The sequence below is a fragment of the Lathamus discolor genome, chromosome 1 (assembly GCF_037157495.1).
Source record: "Lathamus discolor isolate bLatDis1 chromosome 1, bLatDis1.hap1, whole genome shotgun sequence".
NCBI classification, from domain to species: Eukaryota; Metazoa; Chordata; class Aves; order Psittaciformes; family Psittacidae; genus Lathamus; species Lathamus discolor.
Window position 1 is genome coordinate 115,895,564 of NC_088884.1, and position 21,939 is coordinate 115,917,502.

General features: G+C 41.2%; 1 protein-coding gene across 5 annotated transcripts in view; it reads right to left on the minus strand.

Annotated features, from left to right (window-relative positions):
• The window catches only part of GRID2 (glutamate ionotropic receptor delta type subunit 2), a 744,966-nt gene that overhangs the window by 300,325 nt on the left and 422,702 nt on the right, over positions 1–21,939 (minus strand). For all 5 annotated transcript variants that reach the window (XR_010615424.1, XM_065691904.1, XM_065691874.1 and 2 more), the window contains one exon: positions 11,066–11,350. Coding sequence is in view for 4 of the 5 variants with exons in the window: in XM_065691904.1 (XP_065547976.1) it covers positions 11,066–11,350 (285 nt within the window). In the remaining variant the exon portion in view is untranslated. The remainder of the gene's footprint in view (positions 1–11,065; positions 11,351–21,939) is intronic.

Sequence of the window (21,939 nt, forward strand, 5' to 3'; positions counted from 1 at the left end):
CCCTGTCCAGCCTGGACTTAAACACTGCCAGGGATGGAACATTCACACCTTCTCTGGGCAGCCTCCACAGTAAAGTTCTTCCTAATATCTAATCTAAATCTACCCTCTTTCAGATTAAAACCATTCCTCCATGTCTTATTGCTACTTGCTCCTATAAAAAGCCCCTCTCCAGCTTCCTTGTAGGCCTCCTTTATGTACTAGAATACTGCTCTAAAGGTCTCTCCGAAGCCTTGCTGTTGACCATAACTCTCTGAGTGCAGCCATCCAGCCAATTCCTTATCCACCAAGTGGTCCATCCATCAAATCCATGCCTCTCCAATTAAGAGACAAGGATATTGTGTAGCACAGTGTCAAATGCCTTGCACAAGACCAGGTAGATAACATCAGTTCCTCTTCCCTTATCCACTAATTACTTACTCTACATATTTTTTAAAGGAGATACTAGGAGTTCAGGGCCCATAAGTACAGAGGGGCATCATCTTAGAACATCAGCCCTCTTACTAAACAGGAGGCAGCCTCTCTGCAAGCAGTTCAGCCTTTTGAGTTTCAGGTAAAATCTCTTTTCCACAATTACTAAAGAACAGTACTCTTAATCCTATAGCACTGTATGTAATTCATTTGAAAACAACCACCTTCCTGGGCCAGGGATGGAGGAAATAGTCTCTTTTATCTTCTTAGCTTCACATACATCTTTACTCAGGATGGAAACCTCAGAAATACAGAAGATCTCACTGCTCTCCTCCTTGAGATTGTATTTTGTGTTTTTCTCCAAAATACTCCCTCAGATTGAGCTTGAGACAACATTTTAGTGATGTGATCAGGTACCTTACACCACTCCCCTCATCCTTTACTGGTGCATGAATAATCTGAAACCCCTGTGTATGCTGAGGGGCAAAAGGCGAGTTCCATGAGCAAGTTTTGAGAGACACATACATTCTAAACCCCTTCCTACTGCTAACCTCCTCCCTTTCCTTTCAGCGAATTCTTCAATCACTACTTCAACCTCCACTTGCTATTGGAATGCCTCACAGAGCAAATTCCCTTCATAGCCTTAATGCTGGTTACCTTTCTTTTCTTCACAAAAGTTAAATTGCCACCTAAGAGAATGGCAAATATCCATTGCCAAATATACATAGTATTAGCAAGAAGGTCAAAAAACTGTAAGCAAAGATAGCTTAGTCCCAGAATCAGTAAATAGCACATAAATCAACTGATGGTTGCATATCAAAGGCACACTGGGCTGAAAAACATAAGGTTAGGTCAGAAATTGGATAGAGAAGTGGGGTTTCATAACTTTTTTTTCATATATATAAAATACAGAGTGGTTTTAAGGTATTACTGCCATCACTATAAAAGAGAATAGGAAATAAGACAACAATCATTCTCCAGAAACAGTCTAATTCCCCCAGCCTTTCTAGAGAAAGCGGAGAATTTTTCTATCTGCTCTGCAACCAACAAAAGATTAAAAATTCATGTTTTCAAACCGTTAGAGTTTCTCCCCTTCATCATAGAGATGCAGAGATACCAACACTGTAAATTGCACTAAATTCATTATTATGTTCTTGTAATGATTGACTGGTTTCTTCATAACAAATTTACTACTACAGAAAAGTACCTACACATTCCTGGAAAATGCAGTGAACTGAAAACTGCCTGAAGTCTAAGACAGAAATTGCAAAAGCTTGCCCCTTGTTGATACACCACAGAGATAAAAACCAACAGTATGCTGGGATTCTAGGTCAATGACGCTGCTTATATAGTCCTGGCTCATACATTCACATCTCAAATAACTTTTGTTTTCCTCTGCAATTGAATGTCTAAGGGCATTTTTCATGTTACTGTTTGGGGACTGGCTCTTGACAGATGCCAGCCCATGGATGAGGCTTTTTTAAACTGTGCTTTAATTTCTTTGATCTTGAAATCATAAAGTTAAAATGTAACACAGATAGACAAAGCTAACTCAAAATGTTTACAGATGTCATTGGCTCTTTTTACAAACCTAAACTGTGCAATTTCCAAAGGTATAAGTTATATACTTATACTGTCCAGTCTGAAAATGTCTTCACTGAAGAGAGTGCTGATGGTCCTAAGGAAGAGTTTGGAGACTCAGTGGAAGGACTGCCCAGTCTCCACACTTGCTTTTAAGCAGGAGATGCTCAGCTACCCTCTGCATCACATGATTGTACAGTTTGAGCTGAGCAGTCAAGAATGAAAAGAGTAAGAGCCAATTTGGCTGATGAAATGAAGTAAATGGGGCTTGTAGATATTGTGTGGATAGTAATTTTAATAGCAGGTTGAGAACGGCATCAATCTACCACATAATTTTGCTGCATTTCATGCCACCTACTTTTTAACTCTGTGAGAAGGCTTAATGGCATTTGAAGAAGCACAGAATCGTCCTTGAACACTTTTAATATCCTCATATGAAATTTTCTTAAACAAAATCAGATTTCATGTCCTAGGCAGGCCTTTAATTTGTTTTACCTCAAGGAACAAAACACACTGAATACAAGAAAACTGACTGCAATATTTTCACTGGGAGTTTCATCTACATCACCCCAGGAGTGAACAAGAATGGGGGGAAAAGACAACGCACCCCATTCTGATTTTCACAAGCTCATTTGTGTTTATACACTAAAGATGCAATCGTAGTAAATAAAATAACCAAGTTAGTGTTCTCTTTTCTCACCTTCTCACTCACTAAATGCTATTAGTTTTTAGCCTCACATTTGTTACTGGCAGTGCTCTACCACTGACATAAGACTATGGTTTTACTAAAATATTTCACTAGTTACTCAGCTTAATTAAGTAACAGCTACAAAACATTTCTATTATCAATGTGCCTTTTGTTTTGTTTTGTGCTAGAATAGTCAGCCTACCTACAATTTTACTTGGAAAAAAAACATCGATTGACTACAGATGTGAATTATTTCTACATCACTTCTTCAATACCCAACTGGTTATGACTTAATGAAATAATTACTTCCTTCAAAGACTTTAACTTTCTTTGTTGGTAAAGAACCTATAAGTAGACTTGAACCTTCTAGCATTTAGTTGGAGGAAGTGTTAAAATGTTAAAACTGAATATACTTGTCTATTTATATCCAAGAACCAATTTGAGAGTTTTAAAAAGGATCACATTGAAGAAATAAGTCTCAGCCATGCAGAAAGACACATTTCCAATTCTAAACAATTCTCCAACTCTCTGATAACGACAAGGAATCTATGATAGACTGCAAGATAAAATAAAAATTAATTCTACTAATAAAACTATGATATTGATAAATTGACACATAAATGGTTGCAGCCTCTTTTAAATGATCAAGGAATATGGTTTAGCACAGTATTTACTTTGGATATGAGCCCAATTTTACTGTAGGATTCATTTTTCTTAATATGAAAGACATTTTTATTTCACAGAATGAAATTATTACGGGAAATAATTTCAGTAATACAACTGAGGAATTTTGTTATAAATTGTTACATTAAATCGCTATACAACGTAATTTCTCAGAAAGGAGTATTAGAATTCTGCTGGTTGTTGGAACCAGTCTAATAGCATTTTCATGTTTTTTAACCTACAAAAAAAAATTACATGAGAAAAAAATATGGATTAACACATATCAGAATCTACATTCCCATTACTTCTCAAGTGTCATTTACTGCTATGGGGACATGACTTAATGTTATAATACACACCTTGGGAAGCAAAGCACACATACAAAAAAAGATCACCAGGGCAAGAAATCACTTAGCTTGCACAGGCATCAGTTCTGCAGAGGACTGTGCAGAACATACTAATAATCTCTCCCTAATATTAATCTAATTCTAATGCAAGTGCTGGTCTCCCACCTAACTTTAATGTTTAATACTAAATGTTACATTAAAATGTCTAATACTAACTGCTGCAAGCAGTTAAATGGAGCAAAGCTTCCAACTATATTTTGATTTCAGGTCTGTGTGAACTTAGAAAATAAATAAATCTCACACTGCAGCAGATCCCCTTAGGAAAGCTGAGGAATGAAGCTGTGATCTTCCAGAAGAAATTACAACCACCCTTACCTGCACTGACACTGACCAACAGGATGGCTTGCCCCTGGACTTCCAACCCATATCTACATGCCCAGTCTTGATTTCTAGAACAGGCACAGAAGCTGATAGTAAAGTTCCCAAACATCACGGAATCATAGAATAATTAGAGCTGGATGGGAATTCAGGAGGTTGCCTAGTCCAAACTCTTGGTCAAAACAGGGTGAATACTGAATTCAGACTTCTCCACTCTATAATCCATTAGCAAGTGATTCCAGCTTCTCTTTTCATGCCCTGAATTTTTCCACCCCTCCCTCTGTGCAAGACCCTCTTCAGTCAATACAGAACCTGGAAAAATGTGCACTGCTAACATACTGGAAATGCTTTGAGTGTATTAATAAAATAGGGGGGAAAAGAGAGAAAGTGACATAATTTTTTAAGATTTATAACCAACTGATGGCAAGATTGATCTCTAGGCACTGCTAAGAAAATAATGTTATCATGGGTATGAGGAAAACTACTGCCATAGATCAAAAACTGGCTAACAGAATTAAGAACAGGTAAAATACTGTGACAAACCTAATGATTTCACATGAAACAGGGTAGTGAGGAATTAAGCATTTCACTGTGAGCAAGAAGAGGAATTGGAGAGACAGAGAACAATTCTCAGGGTAATGGAAATAAGAGAGGCCTTGGGTTAGAAATGGTGATATGAAACTTCTGCTCTCTTATTCCTTATTACAAGTGGAGGAGGAGACAGTTAGTGAAATCAGCAACAAAATTTTACAAAAAACCCTGTAGGAATCAAAAAGAAAATATAGAAACTTCTTGCTGCCCTCAGATGGCTGATGAAGTCAAGTATTTACCACAATTTAAAGAAACACAATAGCCCTATTCAAAGTTGTAGCTTAACCTAAAACTCAGGTTGTACGTCAATGTTATTTTGTAGTATTAGTTCCAAACTATGCACACGCACAAACAAAACAAAAGAGACAACACAAAGCCCCCAAATAAATACAAAACCCCCACCCAAAATACCCAAACCACACAAATGGTCAGAAAGGGGATAGACTGATCAATATCTACTAAATGCATATTTTTCTTGACACCATTTCCTGATGTACATGATGATGTCCACTGATCCGATTCAGATTACCAAACTGCTTTGACTAGTATGGCATTACTTGTAGACTACTGAAGTCAGAACAGTGGCTGGTAGAAAGGCTTAGTATCTACTACATGTCATGTCTGGAGATACGTCACTGAATGAGCTACTGGTCTGAAACTTACCCTTTGCAGGCAGGCATCTGTTTTACATAAGTCACATGCTAGTGAGATTCTTACCCAGAAATCAAGGACAAACCAACATGAAGTCTGAACTTCATTCTCAAATTAAATAATGAAATTTGGATAACTTAAAACTAATGTTTACAGATATAATTATTCAAAAACAGCAACCATATTTGGGGGGGGGGTTTAAATTCAAAAATATGTCCAAAAAGATATCTTTTAGCTGGCAAGATTATGTTCTTCATAAGTACACTAGTACTTACATACACAAACTCATAAAACAGGAACAAAAATAATCTACTGCAAGCTTTTTGGATTTTTTTTTTTTTGGTGTGTGTTCTTTATCACAGAATCACAGAATCCCAAGGGTTGGAAGGGACCTCAAAAGATCATCTAGTCCAACCCCCCTGCAAGAGCAGGGTAACCTACAGTACATCACACAGGAACTTGTCCAGACGGGCCTTGAATATCTCCAGTGTAGGAGACTCCACAACCCCCCTGGGCAACCTGTTCCAGTGCTCTGTCACTCTTACAGTAAAGAAGTTCTTCCTGATGTTAACGTGGAACTTCCTATGTTCCAGTTTACACCCATTGCCCCTTGTCCTATCACTGGATATCACTGAAAAAAGCCTAGCTCCATCATCCTGACACCCACCCTTTACATATTTGTAAACATTGATGAGGTCACCCCTCAGTCTCCTCTTCTCCAAGCTAAAGAGACCCAGCTCCCTCAGCCTCTCCTCATAAGGGAGGTGTTCCACTCCCTTAATCATCTTTGTGGCTCTGCGCTGGACTCTTTCAAGCAATTCCCTATCCTTCTTCAGCAGAGGTGCCCAGAACTGGACGCAGTATTCCATATGCGGCCTCACCAAGGCTGAGTAGAGGGGGAGGAGAACCTCTCTTGACCTGCTAACCACTCCCTTTCTAATGCACCCTAAGATGCCATTTGCCTTCTTGGCCGCAAGAGCACATTGCTGGCTCATGGTCATCCTCCTATCCACCAGGACCCCCAGGTCCCTTTCCCCTTCGCTACTTTCCAGCAGGTCAACCCCCAACCTGTACTGGTACATGGGGTTGTTCTTCCCCAGATGCAAGACTCTACACTTGCCCTTGTTAAATTTCATCAAGTTTCTCCCCGCCCAACTCTCCAGCCTGTCCAGGTCTCGCTGAATGGCAGCACAGCCTTCTGGTGTGTCAGCCACTCCTCCCAGTTTTGTGTCATCATCGAACTTGCTGAGAGTACACTCAGTTCCCTCATCCAGGTCGTTGATGAAAATATTAAACAGCACCGGTCCCAGCACCGACCCCTGAGGAACTCCACTAGTCACAGATCTCCAGCTAGATTCTGCCCCATTGACCACAACTCTCTGCCTTCTTCCTTTCAACCAGTTCTCGATCCACCTCACTACTTTATCGTCAAGCCCACACTTCCTTACCTTATCTATGAGGATGCTGTGGGAGACAGTATCAAATGCCTTACTGAAATCAAGAAAAACCACATCTACCGCTCTACCGTCATCCCTCCACCTAGTCACTTCCTCATAGAAGGCTATAAGGTTGGTCAAACATGACTTTCCCCTCATAAAACCATGTTGGCTGTTCTTAATGACCCCCTCATCCTTGATATGCCTAGAGATGGAGTCAAGGATAAGTTGCTCCATCACCTTTCCAGGAATGGAGATAAGGCTGACTGGTCTATAATTACCCGGGTCCTCCTTCTTGCCCTTCTTATAGACTGGGGTGACATTTGCCATCCGCCAATCCTCAGGCACCTCTCCCGTTTCCCATGACTTACCAAAGAAGATGGAGAGTGGCCTAGCAATGACCTCCGCCAGCTCCCTCAGCACCCGTGGGTGCATTCCATCCGGACCCATCGATTTACAGATGTCCAGTTTGCATAGCTGATCCCTAACCCAATCCTCATCTACCAAAGCAAACTCCTCCTTTGTCCTGACTCCTTCTGGGGCTATAGGAATCCGGGGCCCTCGGGGAGAGTCTGCAGGAGTAAAGACAGAGGCAAAGAAGGCATTCAGCACCTCTGCCTTCTTTATATCCTCTGTCTCCAGGGCACCCACCTCGTTCAGCAGTGGGCCTATATTGCTTCTTTTGTTAGTTTTATTTGCTATGTATTTGAAGAAGCCCTTTCTATTGACCTTAACCCGACTAGCAAGATTAAGTTCCAAGGAGGCCTTAGCTGTCCTAATTGCCACCCTACATCCTCTAACAACTGTCCTATATTCCTCCCAAGTGGCCAGCCCCTCCTTCCATAATCCATAGATTCTCCTTTTCCACTTGAGTTTGCCCAGCAGCTCCTTGTTTAACCACGCCGGTCTCCTAGATCCCTTACTTGATTTCCTACTCATTGGGATGCTCTGACCCTGAGCTTGGAAGAAGTGGTCCTTGAATGCTGACCAACTATCTTGAGCCCCTTTACCGCCTAGTACCCTTTCCCATGAGACTTCCCTTAGCAGTTGATTGAAAAGGCCAAAGTTTGCCCTTCGGAAATCCAGAACTGTGGCTTTGCTAGGTATTCTATTCCTCCCACACAGGATCCTAAACTCCACCATCTCATGGTCACTGCAGCCAAGGCTGCCATTGACCATCACCACTTCAACCAAACCCTCCTTGTTGGCGAGTACTAAATCTAGCAGCGCTGCTCTCCTAGTTGGTATGTCCACCATTTGCATTAAGAAGTTATCATCAATGCACTGGAGGAACTTCCTAGACTGTGAATGATTGGCTGTGTGAGTCTTCCAGCAAATACCGGGGTAGTTAAAATCTCCCACGACGACTAAGGCATGTAGTCGCGAGGCTACTTCCAGTTGCCTATAGAAAGCCTCATCAACTCTTTCGTCCTGATCAGGAGGTCTATAATAGACCCCCACAACTGTATCACCTGTGCCTGTCTGTCCCTTAATTCGTACCCACAGACATTCCACTTGCTCCTCATCCGACCCCGGACAGAACTCAATACATTCTAGTTGCTCTCTCACATAAAGAGCAACTCCACCACCTCGCTTCGCTGACCTATCTTTCCTAAAAAGGACATAGCCATCTATGACCACATTCCAGTCATGTGAACTGTCCCACCATGTCTCTGTAATTGCCACTAGATCATAATCTTTAGACAGCACACAGACTTCTAACTCCTCCTGTTTATTCCCCATGCTGCGTGCATTGGTGTACAGGCATTTCAGGGAGCCAGTCCTAGTACCCTTTTTCCCCTGCGGGACAGGGTCTAAAAAGCTATCCTTTCCCACAAATGAAACAAGAGATTGATCGTCCTCCTTAGTCCGCCCTCCTTCAATCCCTAGCATGTTTCTCTTGGGCTTGTCCCCAACAGGCCCAGTTAAATCCCCTCCCCCCTTCATAACTAGTTTAAAGCCCTGCAAACTCCTGCCCCAAAACCCTTTTTCCTCTCTGGGACTGGTGTATCCCACCTGCCACCAGCAAACCAGGTGTCCCATACAGCAGCCCGTGACTGAAAAACCCAAACCCCTGCCTTTGGCACCAGTCACGTAGCCATACATTAATCTGCAGACTCTTCCTATATATCCCTTCACCCTCGCTTGCAACAGGTATGGAGGCAAAAACCACTTGCACTCCAGACCCTTTAACCAGCCGTCCCAGGGCCCTGAAGTCTCTCTTCATTGCCCTTACGTTCCTCGTAATAATTTCGTCACTGCCAACCTGAAAAACCAGCAGCGGATAGTAGTCAGACGGCTGCACCAGTTCAGAAAGTTTCTTTTTAACATCTCTAATCCGAGCCCCAGGCAGGCAGCAGACCTCCCTGTGGGGTGGATCCAGTCGACAAATGGGCCCTTCTGTTCCCCTCAGAAGGGAGTCACCCACCATAATTACTCTTCTTTTCTTCTTGGTTGGGGAAGTTCTGAGGCATGGAGGTGAGTGACAAGCCCTAGGTGACTCACTAGATAGATTTGCCTCTCCATTTCCATCCACCTGGCCCTGTATTTCCAAGACCTCGTACCTGTTATTCAAGGGCAATTGGGAGGGAGGAAGGGATTGCGAGGGTTTTCGCTTACCTCCCCGAGGAGGGACCTCCCTCCAGACATCCTTGTCCATTAAGCTCTCTCCTTCTGTCTGATGGCAGGAGGGAAGGGGATCCATCACTTGTTCAACCACTTCCCTCTGCCCCCGCCTTAGGGTGTGGCTCCACCAATCTATTTCACTTTCACATTCTCTGATGGCTCTCAACCTTTCAACATCCTCCCTCAGTTCAGCCACCTGCCTGAGCAGGTCATTTATTTGCTCACAGCGAACACAAGCAGTGTCACTGGCTCCCTCCAATACAAGTGCCAGGCTCAGGCATTTGCTGCAGCCAGAGACCTGCACAGCTGCATGTCTGCAGGAAGGCTCAGTCTGGATACTCACATTAGCACTCACTACAGCTTTCGATCGTGTTGTAACCACGATCTATCTGGTCAACCAATCCGTCTACGTCTCTCCACACAAACAAGCACTCCGTCCTCCTCCTGTACTCCAGGCGAGTCCTCTTGATGAGGCGGTTAGCCCGCTTCCCTGCCCGCGCGAACGGCCTCGACGCTCTCTGTTTGCCGGCTCTGTTCGCCGCGCTCCCTGGGAAGGTTTTTTAGCCACTCCCAGCTGGTGCCACTCCTCCTGGCTCCGCCCCCTGTGAGTCAGCCCCTCGCGGGAGCTGAGCTTCCGAGTCCTGGGCAAGTCCTGTTGAGGACTTGAGGCTCCCTCCTCAGTGGCTCTTGTCGCTCTGAGGTGAGGCTCCTGGACGCTGATCTCTCCCCTCTCCGCTCCGGTGTTGCAGGCGTCCTCTCTCAAGCTACTCACCTCAGCAACTATCCTATAGTTGGTGCTTTTAGGTGCTGCTTAGTGTCGTGGTTTAAACAAAAGTCAGCCATGTCTGACTTTGTTTAAACCACGACAGTTAGTTATAAATAGGAGTTCTCCTATACATCATTTTCTATCTTTCTAATTTTAGAATTTATTATGTAGCCAGGGAACAGAAAAATCAATAGCACCTGACCTGAATGAACCAGATATTATGCACAGCAAGTTGCTGAAGTGAGCATTTTTCCATGACTTAAAAGATTTAACTTTGAAAATAAGTTATAAAATGTTCATCCAAAGCAGTCATGATTACTTATGAATTATGGATGCATCTGAAGAAAACAGGTCTGGTTTCAAAGCAATTTTCCATAGAAAACAAGATCATTTGTTAGATAATACACCTACACTAGAGAAATCCATCCAGCTCTCCTCTCAGCCTTAGAAAATACCTGTACCAAACTTGGCAGAGTTACCAAGCTGGACAGAACAGCCTTGTGATGCCACCATGTGTGTCACACTTACTCTATCACACAACCATCAACTCGGCACTTTTCAGGAGCACTGAATGAACTCAAAATAGAAGGAATGTTGTCTTGTCTTCTCCAGGCCCTCCTCTTCAAGTTCTTTGTCCTGCAGAACTAAGCACTCTCTACCTGTACTTCTATGCTTCATAAACACTGGCAGAATAGAAAGCCAGATAAGTTCTCCATATATCAGCTAACTCTAACAAAGAAATTATCAAGTAAACCTGTAAATGTTGATGGATTTTAGAACTAGATTTCTCTGAGGTGCTGTGAAATGCTGACAGAACCATAAATGTTCACAAGCAAAACATAATTTATTGGAAGACTATAAAAATGTAATGTGACTGCTTTCAACAAAATTATGGATTTAATAAAAGTCACCCTGCTAAATAAATACTTACCATAGTCACTATCATAAAAAACAATGAATTTCTGCCAGGCGTATTCTGTGACCACTCTCAAGATGACATCATTTAAGTAGACAGGGGGGCGGACGGAGAGCGTGTAGTCATCATTGCGGTTGCTCCTGGTGAGCCCGCAACCACTCCTTGGTGTTCCTGCTGTTGAGCGCTGGATGAAGAGGTGAGGGATGTGCATGGCATCTGCCAGCGACTGCAGGGATCCTGCTGACGTACAGCCAATGGAGCTAACAAGAGCCAGGATGCCTTGGTTCATCAGGTCGCAGGCTGCAAGAAAACACAGCAGTATCTGAGGTGAGAGAGGTTCAGTGCATAGAGCCTATTCCGCTGCTGAAACACAGACACTGGGAATTGAAACACAACAGGTTCAATCAAATGAAATATGGATCAAATTTTATACATTGAGTAAATCAGACCTGAAATTCATTAAAATTATGAGGCTTCTTGATTCAATTTCAGCTGTCTTGTGGTGAAAGCTGGAAGACTGCCACGTCCATCTTGCCTAGAAACTAATTACCCCTTGAAAACAAGACCCACCCCTGGGCCTTTTGAGGAACATTAAGAACTGATTCCAGCTACTGAATTAGCATGACCACCCAAGGAGATAAGCACTCTTCAAAGTCTAGCACAACAACTCCACGAGTAGGATCTTTGCATTATACAGGAAAAACTTGAAGAAATAACAGCTCAGGCTTGCTGTCAGCTTTTGAAGACAACTGAGTAAGATTATAGACATTAACTTGTCCAAGAAAAACTGAGTTGCTTCTGGGTTTTAGGGAATGTATTTGATAATCTCTTCTAACTTATTCTTTTTCTTAAAATAAACAAATGAAAAAACCCAAAAGCTATTCTTATATATAGCAAGCGTTTTAAAAACTCAGTAAACAATTTCTATACATTTACTCTCCTCACTGTAAGAAAGGCATGGAGTTGTTTATGCAAAAATAGCACAAAAATAAGAGCAGTCTGAAGTACAATACCAATAACATCCACATTAATACCAAAGGTGTTTATCATTATTAAAGTTAATGCAAAGGTGTTTATCATTATTAAAGTTAAAGTTAATAAATTAATTAAAATTAATAAAGTTAATCATTATTAAAGTTAATAATGATTAGGTCTGCAATTTTGAAGGATTGCCCTGTGAAATAAAGCACAGTTGAGTGTTTATATTGTGTTTCTAACAGACTTGAGAACTTGAATGAATAAACAGCACAGACTTGTACCATAATTCCCCAGAGCACGCCTAAGACTAAATTTTGAAATACTCAATTTGCCACTGGCAAAGCTACACCTGCAATTAACCTGCATTTATACATGAAAATTAGCTAATGGGACAGTAAAGAGTAATACGCATTTACATATTAATATCTAATAATAAAATGTGCAATTACTTATTTTGCAGGAATATTCTGAGCACACAACAGGTGCAAGCAAAACCAAGAAACCCACATGTGAGAATATATTCACTAAAAATATGAAAACATATTTTAGTGCCAGACCTGTTGCTTCGTATCATATGGCTCTTCCTGTGACTAATGTTTTAGTTCGCAAACACTTATTGATTCCAATGGGAATATTGACAGTGCGAGTTGACATATTGACAGGAATGGAGTTCCACATTCAGGCATATGTGGAGAGTGACTTTGTAGCCGAAGAACAGCACAGGAGTTCATGAATGCAGAGAACTACCTTCTAATGCCAGTGCATTATTCTTGTTGAGATACAGGGATTTGAAACATGCCGCCGTGGACCATCACAGCATGCAGATGCTGTTGAGGCTCTGTCTGAGGGAAACACTTCTGAATTCCTTCAAGCAGATAAATATGGGAGGGCAAGTGTTTCCACAGAGGGGTTTCAAAGTGTTATGGCTGAGGATAAAGTGTTCCCTCTGAATATGCTCTGAATATAGCTCAGCTTCTGGGCCAGCTTCTCGGCTTCAGGTTGAAGGTAATACATTTTCAACAACCACAAGTATCTTTTTTCAGAGAAGTACCATGATCACTCTTAACTGGCCAAAAAAAATTACCAATATCTCACAAGTTACTAAAATTCAGAACATTTCAAAACAATCTTATTAGGTATTCATCTTTTATGCTGCTTGTTACATTCTTCATCATCACTTTCAACAAAGATAAAAGGCTTGTCAAGTTATCTTTGTAGGGAGATGCTGAATCTTTTTCTTGATGTGGTTCTCCTGCACCAAGCCCTGCAATATCTAGGTTGCATATGCCAATGAGTATGCTACTGCTTGCGAAGCAAATTATTTTTCGTGATATATCGACCTATCCACCAATAAATACCTGTAGCTATATGTCAATAGATATCTTTATAGCTATATAGCAATAGACAAATAAAAACAATGTTTGGTTTTGCAAAAGTCTGCTTTTAAATCAATGAAAATTAAAGTCTACATGGCCCTGATGCCACCTGTTAAAAAAAAATATGCAGTGTAACCTTCCAGTCTGTCACACACAACTTTTAAAAATATAGCAGAGTCAAACTGTGTTACAAAAGCTGCTTGAAAATGCCTAAATTTCAAGCCATGCTTTCAGACTGAGCATAACCAGTACGTTCCCCATAATGTTCTGACGTGGGAAACATGGATTTTGTGAAAATTGTTATTGAAATATGAAGGGGAAGAAAGCAGCATGGAACATTTACCTCCACAGGGCCAAATACTGGCAAACAAACTGAATAAAGTATTGAAATCTTTCCTCTTGACACTGCACCCCATTTGTTACAATAGCCTCAGGATTGAAGTTGCCCATGTGGCTCTTTCTTCCATGTTATGCTTATGAGAATCATGTGTGCTGGCCTGGGACAATATGCACTTAATTATGCTCACAAATAGACCTTACTCCTGTACACCTAGCAGCTATTTAACACACAGAGTTAGCTGCTGGAAAAAGGACTGTTATCCCAGAGGCAGGCTTTTCTAGAAAATGAGTGCATGACCACAGAGTTCACCTCTGTGAACCTTCTACAATATAAACACATACAAAGTAAAGCCTGTACAATATGTCAGACTACCATGTATGGTATTCATATATTCCTTAGCCAAGCAGAACTTCCATTGGCTTCAGCAGAAGAGCTGATTGTTAAAAAGCATAAGACTAAGGTTTAGATGTTTTCTTAGACCTTTTTTTCTGCCCTTACAAACGAAAGCTCTATTAAATCCTTTTCCAAGTGATCCAAAACTTTCAACTGTATCTTAGCAATTGACTAAAAGCTCTAGTTCAAACATATTTGAAATCCTGTTTGCATTCTCTTTTTGAGCCTGAGATATCCAAGTTTATTTTGTCCCATCTACATTAAAAAAATCCACACACAGGCATATATACATAAAAGTACTTAAATGCTATCTTGTATTCAAAACTCTACTGCAATTTCATATACTATGACCTCCTTAGAGACTGTATTTCCAAGCAGGTATGTAGCCTACAGCCAGTACAATCAAGGAGTATTAGTTTGCCATCAACTAGAATAAGGAAAATATTACTGTGTCTATTAAGTCCTCAGTCAGGACAGTTGAAATGTCAAATTCAAACGGACTTGTACACAGCTTTGCAAGTTCAACAAAACATTGCAAGTTTAACAAAGAAGGAACAGAAAATTAGTGATAGTCCTTATAAAACTCTACCGTTCCATACTACAAGCTATGCTTAAACATAAATTGTCCAGATACTCAGTCATTCTCATAACCACCAGATAGAAGCTGCTGTTCAAAACTGGATCTCACTGGCTAAAGGAATAAAACTGATCACAGAATTTTACAAATTGCATGGACATATTATCTAGAATGTCTATAAAATACGATAGAATCATACAATCATAGAATGGTTTGGGTTGGAAACAATCTTAAGATCATCTGCTTCCAACCCCACTGCCATGGGCAGGGACACCTCACACTAAACCATGTCACTCAAGGCTCTGTCCAACCTGGCCTTGAACACCACCAGGGATGGAGCATTCACAACTTCCCTGGGCAACCCATTCCAGTGCCTCACCACCCTTACAGTAAAGAACTTCTTCCTTATATCCAATCTAAACTTCCCCTGTTTAAGTTTGAACATGTTACCCCTTGTCCAATCACTAGAGTCCCTAATGAACAGTCCCACTCCAGCACCCTTGTAGACCCCTTTCAGATACTGGAAGGCTGCTATGAGGTCTCCATGTAGCCTTCTCTTCTCCAGGCTGAACAGCCCCAACTTCCTCAGCCTGTCTTAATACTAGAGATGCTTCAGCACCCCAGTCATCCTTGTGGCCCTCCTCTGGACTTGCTCCAGCAGCTCCATGTCCTTTTAATGTTAAGGACACCAAAACTGTACACAGTACTCCAAGTGAGGTCTCATGAGAGCAGAGCAGAGGGGCAGGATCACCTCCTTTGACCTGCTGGTCATGCTTCTTTTGATAATTTAAAATGCTTCTCCACTGTAGATATACACAGCACATATAGCACATAGCATGTATAGCACACACTGGTGTGCACCCTACACTACATTTAACCCTTCAGCTTACCTTGCCTTTCTCCAAATGCAAAGTTACTGAATTTCCAACACTGATGGGCTGATCACAGTAGCACAAAGAGCCATGTTTTAGAGTATAGTCTCATCTAGGTTAGTTTGGCAGAGCATCTAAAGAAAATAAACCCCTTATTTTTGTGTTCAGTATGGTATTTTTTTAAATAACAGCATAGCCAATTCAACTTGAAATAAATAATTTACTTCTAGGCTATCAGCCTGCATAAGCACTTTTAGGAAAGCAGACTTTCAATGGCTATGGTTACAAATGTGTCCTTAAAATGTGTTCTCTGTAAAATGGAAACAAAGGTAGGTCCTTAAATGATTAGTTGCTGTAATTTAGAAAAAAAAAATAATTAAAAACATCTACAAAAAAGAGCAAACTTAAAAACAGATGCAGGAATAAATAAGAGGCACCAAAAAGGACTACTAAGATTTATTTCTACAAATGTGAGCATTTTTTTTACTTATTTCTCCCTTTTTCTTCCTTATAATAAATCATAACAAACCACCCTCACACACCACAAATTGAAAAAACAACAAAAAAAAATTTAGCATAAGATCTCAGGAGACTTCAGTAACAGCCCTAATTTCCTCCCATTTAATTCCAGGGTAAACAAAATCAGACCAACTCTTAATATTATTTATTTGAAAATGCTAAATACTGTACCTAAAGAGTGGCTAGTATCCCTTTAAATAATCAGGGATGTATTTTAGGGTCCTTTTCATCTTCTACAATTTAAAAACTACCAGGCTCCTTCCAGAACTGTACTGTTGTTTGAGTATATGTTCAGTGAACAGAAATTAGATCTAAACCATCTTCCCAGACTCCTGGTCCCATGGGCCTGACTTGAACACCCCAAGGACATCCCCTGGATGTCCTTCCCAAAGCTGGCATCATTTCAATCTCATGTACTCCTGGATGTTTTCCACATATTACCCCATAGAGAACTGCCTCAAAAATAGTTAGCTGAACGTGAATTAAAAAAAAAAAACAAAAACAAAAACCAACCCTCTCTTCCCTGATATTTCTGTTTTGGATGGAGAGTGAGAACTTACAAACAGGTTTTTTCCCTGTGCTTGTGCTCTGTGTTTTGGAAGTGCTCCAAGGACTCTGAAACCAGGAGGGTTCCATATGATTGGGCCAAATTAGTTTTCCCTCGATTTCTGTAGAAGGTGAGTCACCCCATTTGGACTAACCCACATTCCAAATCAGGATAAACAGTTGATTCAAGGGGAAAAATACAATGGCAGGTGACTTAAGCATCTTTAAATGGATATTAGGCAATCAGAACTTCTATGCAGCTTTGAAAATACAAGCTATTAGTTCTTGTTTACTTTGAGAATAATATGCTGCTGGCTGCTCCTCAAATCCTTTCTTAGTTTCGGGATGCTAGTGAAGACTGGGGGACTCTAACGTTCAAGTTCCCTGTTGCAAAAGGCAAGGAATAAGGTTAAAGTCTGGATTTCTTCCAAGCTCCCTCTTTATGAAGTGGCCATGCTAACAATCACAGAATCACAGAATCCCAAGGGTTGGAAGGGACCTCAAAAGATCATCTAGTCCAACCTCCCCACAAGAGCAGGGTAACCTACAGTACATCACATAGGAACTTGTCCAGGCGGGCCTTGAATATCTCCAGTGTAGGAGACTCCACAACCCCCCTGGGCAACCTGTTCCAGTGCTCTGTCACTCTTACAGTAAAGAAGTTCTTCCTGATGTTAACGTGGAACTTCCTATGCTCCAGTTTACACCCATTGCCCCTTGTCCTATCACTGGATATCACTGAAAAAAGCCTAGCTCCATCATCCTGACACCCACCCTTTACATATTTGTAAACATTGATGAGGTCACCCCTCAGTCTCCTCTTCTCCAAGCTAAAGAGACCCAGCTCCCTCAGCCTCTCCTCATAAGGGAGGTGTTCCACTCCCTTAATCATCTTTGTGGCTCTGCGCTGGACTCCTTCAAGCAATTCCCTGTCCTTCTTGAACAGAGGGGCCCAGAACTGGACGCAATATTCCATATGCGGCCTCACCAAGGCTGAGTAGAGGGGGAGGAGAACCTCTCTTGACCTACTAACCACTCCCTTTCTAATGCACCCTAAGATGCCATTTGCCTTCTTGGCCGCAAGAGCACATTGCTGGCTCATGGTCATCCTCCTATCCACCAGGACCCCCAGGTCCCTTTCCCCTTCGCTACTTTCCAGCAGGTCAACCCCCAACCTGTACTGGTACATGGGGTTGTTCTTCCCCAGATGCAAGACTCTACACTTGCCCTTGTTAAATTTCATCAAGTTTCTCCCCGCCCAACTCTCCAGCCTGTCCAGGTCTCGCTGAATGGCAGCACAGCCTTCTGGTGTGTCAGCCACTCCTCCCAGTTTTGTGTCATCAGCAAACTTGCTGATGGTGCACTCAGTTCCCTCATCCAGGTCATTGATGAAAATATTAAACAGCACCGGTCCCAGCACCGACCCCTGAGGAACTCCACTAGTCACAGACCTCCAGCTAGATTCTGCGCCATTGACAATGAAATGTTTTGGTCTTTGTCACCTTAAAACAACAGTCCCAAAATTTTCATGAATTCACTGCAGAAAGAGAATGTATTCACGTGAAAAAAGACATGAAAAGACTGGCAGTGTTCAAGGCCAGTTTGGACAGAGCCTTGGGTGACATGGTTTAGTGTGAGGTGTCCCTGCCCATAACAGGGGGGTTGTAACTAGATGATCTTAAGATCCTTACCAACTCTAACTATTCTATGATTCCATAAAATTTACAAGAAGTTTAAACAAATAAACTACAGGTCTTTTCGTTTTGTGTTCATAATCTCAGATGCAAGAAGTAAGGATAAACTGTGATTATGAGACCCATGATTAAGTGAGCTTAGCCTCCAATTTTCAATAAATCTTTTAGTCACTTCTGGATAGCGATTCCACTCTTGCAAATTATTTTTCCTTTATAACACAATGGTTTATCCCAGTCTTAGAACTGAATTATTTTGAGATGAGTGACAGCACATTTTTAATATATCCTCAAAATTATTCAGAAGGAAATAAGGGGAAGATGGGGGTGGGGGGAGGTGAGGGAGAGGGGAGGGAATATTATTGACTGGATTTAAAGAATATTCTCCTCTGCAGTGCAGATAATAGAGTCTGTCCTGTTCCTTTTCTTGGTAAGTTTATAGAAAGCCACTTCATTTACATCTTCTCTGTAAACATTAGCCAATCTCTCCGTCCCCTCCATTACATTATCCACAACTCAGACTACTAACAGTATTTTAAATTCACTTGCAATTAACCTTTAAAGGATTTTAGTTTGTCCTGACTGTAAAACAAACTTGTGTTTGAGTCTTTAACAGCTGTGCTTCCTAAGCCTTGTGACTTCTTTGTTTGGGAAAAATAATCCAAACTTCTGATATCTAAGAGTAACAAATATTACCAGGGAGCACATTTGCATCACTGTTGCACCACAACAACCTTTGGATGTTTTTACTGAAAATCATTTTGTGAGAGTCTTTTCTGGGTCAGATTTCTTTCTGTATACAGGCTTTGTCAATCCTGGTAATGTTAAATCCATCACATTAAAATTTAATAATTCATCTGAGCCTTGAAAACATAAATTAGAAATTTGAATGGAGGCATGACTTATATACAAAAGGTATTTTGACACCTTCTCTTGCAGGATGCAATGGGAGAGCTTGAAAGAAACACAGCTTGCAAACTACCAAATTGAAGGCTCTGAAAGTTTTCTTTTTGGACAAAAGTCCAGATGTACTTTTTTTTTTTATGTCCTTGCAAGCCAACCTGCAGCTCTTCTGTTCAATACTACAGAGGCACACAATCTTGGCGGATTACCACACCGGGCAAAGAAACAGCAGTAAAATGTCTTGCATTTTTCAAATCCTGTTTCACTCAGTATTCAACAAATGCAGCCAGGTTTTGTCTCAGGAGAGTGATGGCTCCTAGCCTTTCAAGAAGCCTGAACTGCTTTGGAAAACATTACAAAACTTCCAACATTTTAAAGAAGTTACACAGATGCAAATCTTCAGCTAAAGAATGGCTTTAGCTGCCATCTCCATTAGCATGTGAACATTAATATGCCTCCCCCAAAAAATGCTACGGCTTTTCAGGATGTCTGTGGTTGAGAGGTAAAAAGAGGCTGGAGTGCTGATAGATCTGGCCAGAGGACACTGTGCCTTGCCAGAACTGTTGTAGAAGGGTCTGATATGAGTGCTAATGGGTGAAGAGGGGCAGGGAAACAATGAGATTAAATCAACTAAAGCCAGGCAGTGACAGTCATTTGGCAAAGGGCTAGAGGCGCATCACAAACTTGACCTCTAGGATCCTGGCATCCCAACAAGGATGTCTATCTGCAAAATTAATGTAGCTCACTGAAAAATAAGGAATACAAAGAAATAAGTGTCTAGATTCCAAGAATGACACTAAAATCCTTCCTTTTCTTGTGCTGACCCCTCTGACTCAAGCCAAACCGCACCTGCCAGAATCCTTGCTCAAAGTATGGCATAAGCGATTTCCATTCACCCATTCAGCAAAATGAAGACTTTTAATTTCATTTGTAACCACGGGTAGATTATACTTGGTTACCTATTTAATGATGAAGCAGATACTACTTTAGTCCTGTGCAACTTCCTCCATCCCCTACTTTGCTCATCCTTGCTCTTGCACTGTTGCTGAGTATTTTCACATCCCTACCCAGCACCATTTGAGAAGTTATTAAGCTGCACATAGTGTCTGATACCCTTTTTAATAGCTAGCTTGCTTGCTGCAGAGCAGACAATTGCTGCATAGCAACAATTATATGGAAACAAAAAGGCTGTGTCTTAAGCAGCTTAATATAAAGACAATTTTAGGAAAAGATAACATCCTGATAAAATTGTAGGGATTTACTCTAGTTCAGTGTTCTCTGAAAGTCTGTGTATAAGTGTTGGGGAAAAAATATCAACAACAAAACCTGTTTAAACCTTGGGCATCAACAATTCTTATTTTATGGACTTGCTCAAAACAAGTTAGGGCAACAGTCTTGTTACGAGAATAAAGCACTGAACTTTATGCCATTTGACAAAAAATTACACTTTCCTTGCTACTTATCAGTCAGACTGTCAGGCAATTTTCCTTTCCAGCCTTTCTATCTTGGATCTAACTTTAACTTCCTATCTGTTTTTTCTTCCCCTGAGCATTGCAGAACACTGCCTTTCATCCTCCCATTGCCTATTCTCTCTCTGCCCTTAGTGCTTGCTCCAACCAGGCAAAGCATCTTGCACTCCCTCTTCATGTTTCCTCCTCCATCTCTTAAAAAAATAAATAATAAAAAACCCCCCAAACACCTGCTTCACCCTATCTCCTCCAGTACCAGGAAACAACAAGATGCAGATGATTTGGCACTAGACTGAGAATCTGAAGGCTCATATCCTTGGTCCCACCTCTGCCATTACTTCATTGCGTGACTAATTCTGGATGAATAATCTATTTCTCTTATACTTTGGTGATTATGATACCTTGACACCTTTGTGAAACACTTTTGCAAAATAGAAAGGACTACATCTCTGTTTTCCCTTGAAACATTTTCCCCAAGGTTAGAAGGCCCATTTCTTAGCTTAATTCATATCGCCTGAAAGTTCCTTTACAACCTCTCTTTTCTGAGTGTTCCTGTTTCATAGCTCCCCTTTCTTGCCCAAACTATTAGTATGGAGACAACAGGCTCTGCTGGAGAGATGCAGTGCAAAGCACAATACCACAACCTAGTCCAGAGCAGACAAAGGAACACACAGCTGGTAGCATTAGTTTAATTGGAAGCCCTACAATGGAAAGAGCTGCCTGTGCTGCCCTGGATGAGCTTGGCATTCTCCCAGGCATAGATATTACAGAACAAAAACACTCAAAATAAGACCATCCCCCAAAGGAAAAGAAATGTGTGAACAGCAATCTGAGAGTGCTTTCTTTCCTACAGTGCAAATGGCAGAATTTCAGGGAATGTTCTGCTAAGGGGCTAAGGGGACAGTAGAACTTTTTTTTTTAATTTATTTTTTTTAATGTGGCATTGTAGAGAGAAAAGTGTTTCCAGAAACCAAAAAAGGCACACATTTCATTCTCACCCCCCCGCTTTATTTTTCTTTTCTTCTTTTTCTTTAAGAAAAAAAGAGACAATTCTACTAGACAAGTGGTTCAGTTCAATTTGAAGAGCAAACAATACTAAGGCCAGACCTTGCATTTGCCATGAAAGAAGGAAACAAGACTCTACATCAAGATAAGAAAAGCTTTGTAAGAGAATAAAAAAGGCAAGAAAGACAGTACATCAGCTGCAAAAAATACATGGTTGTGA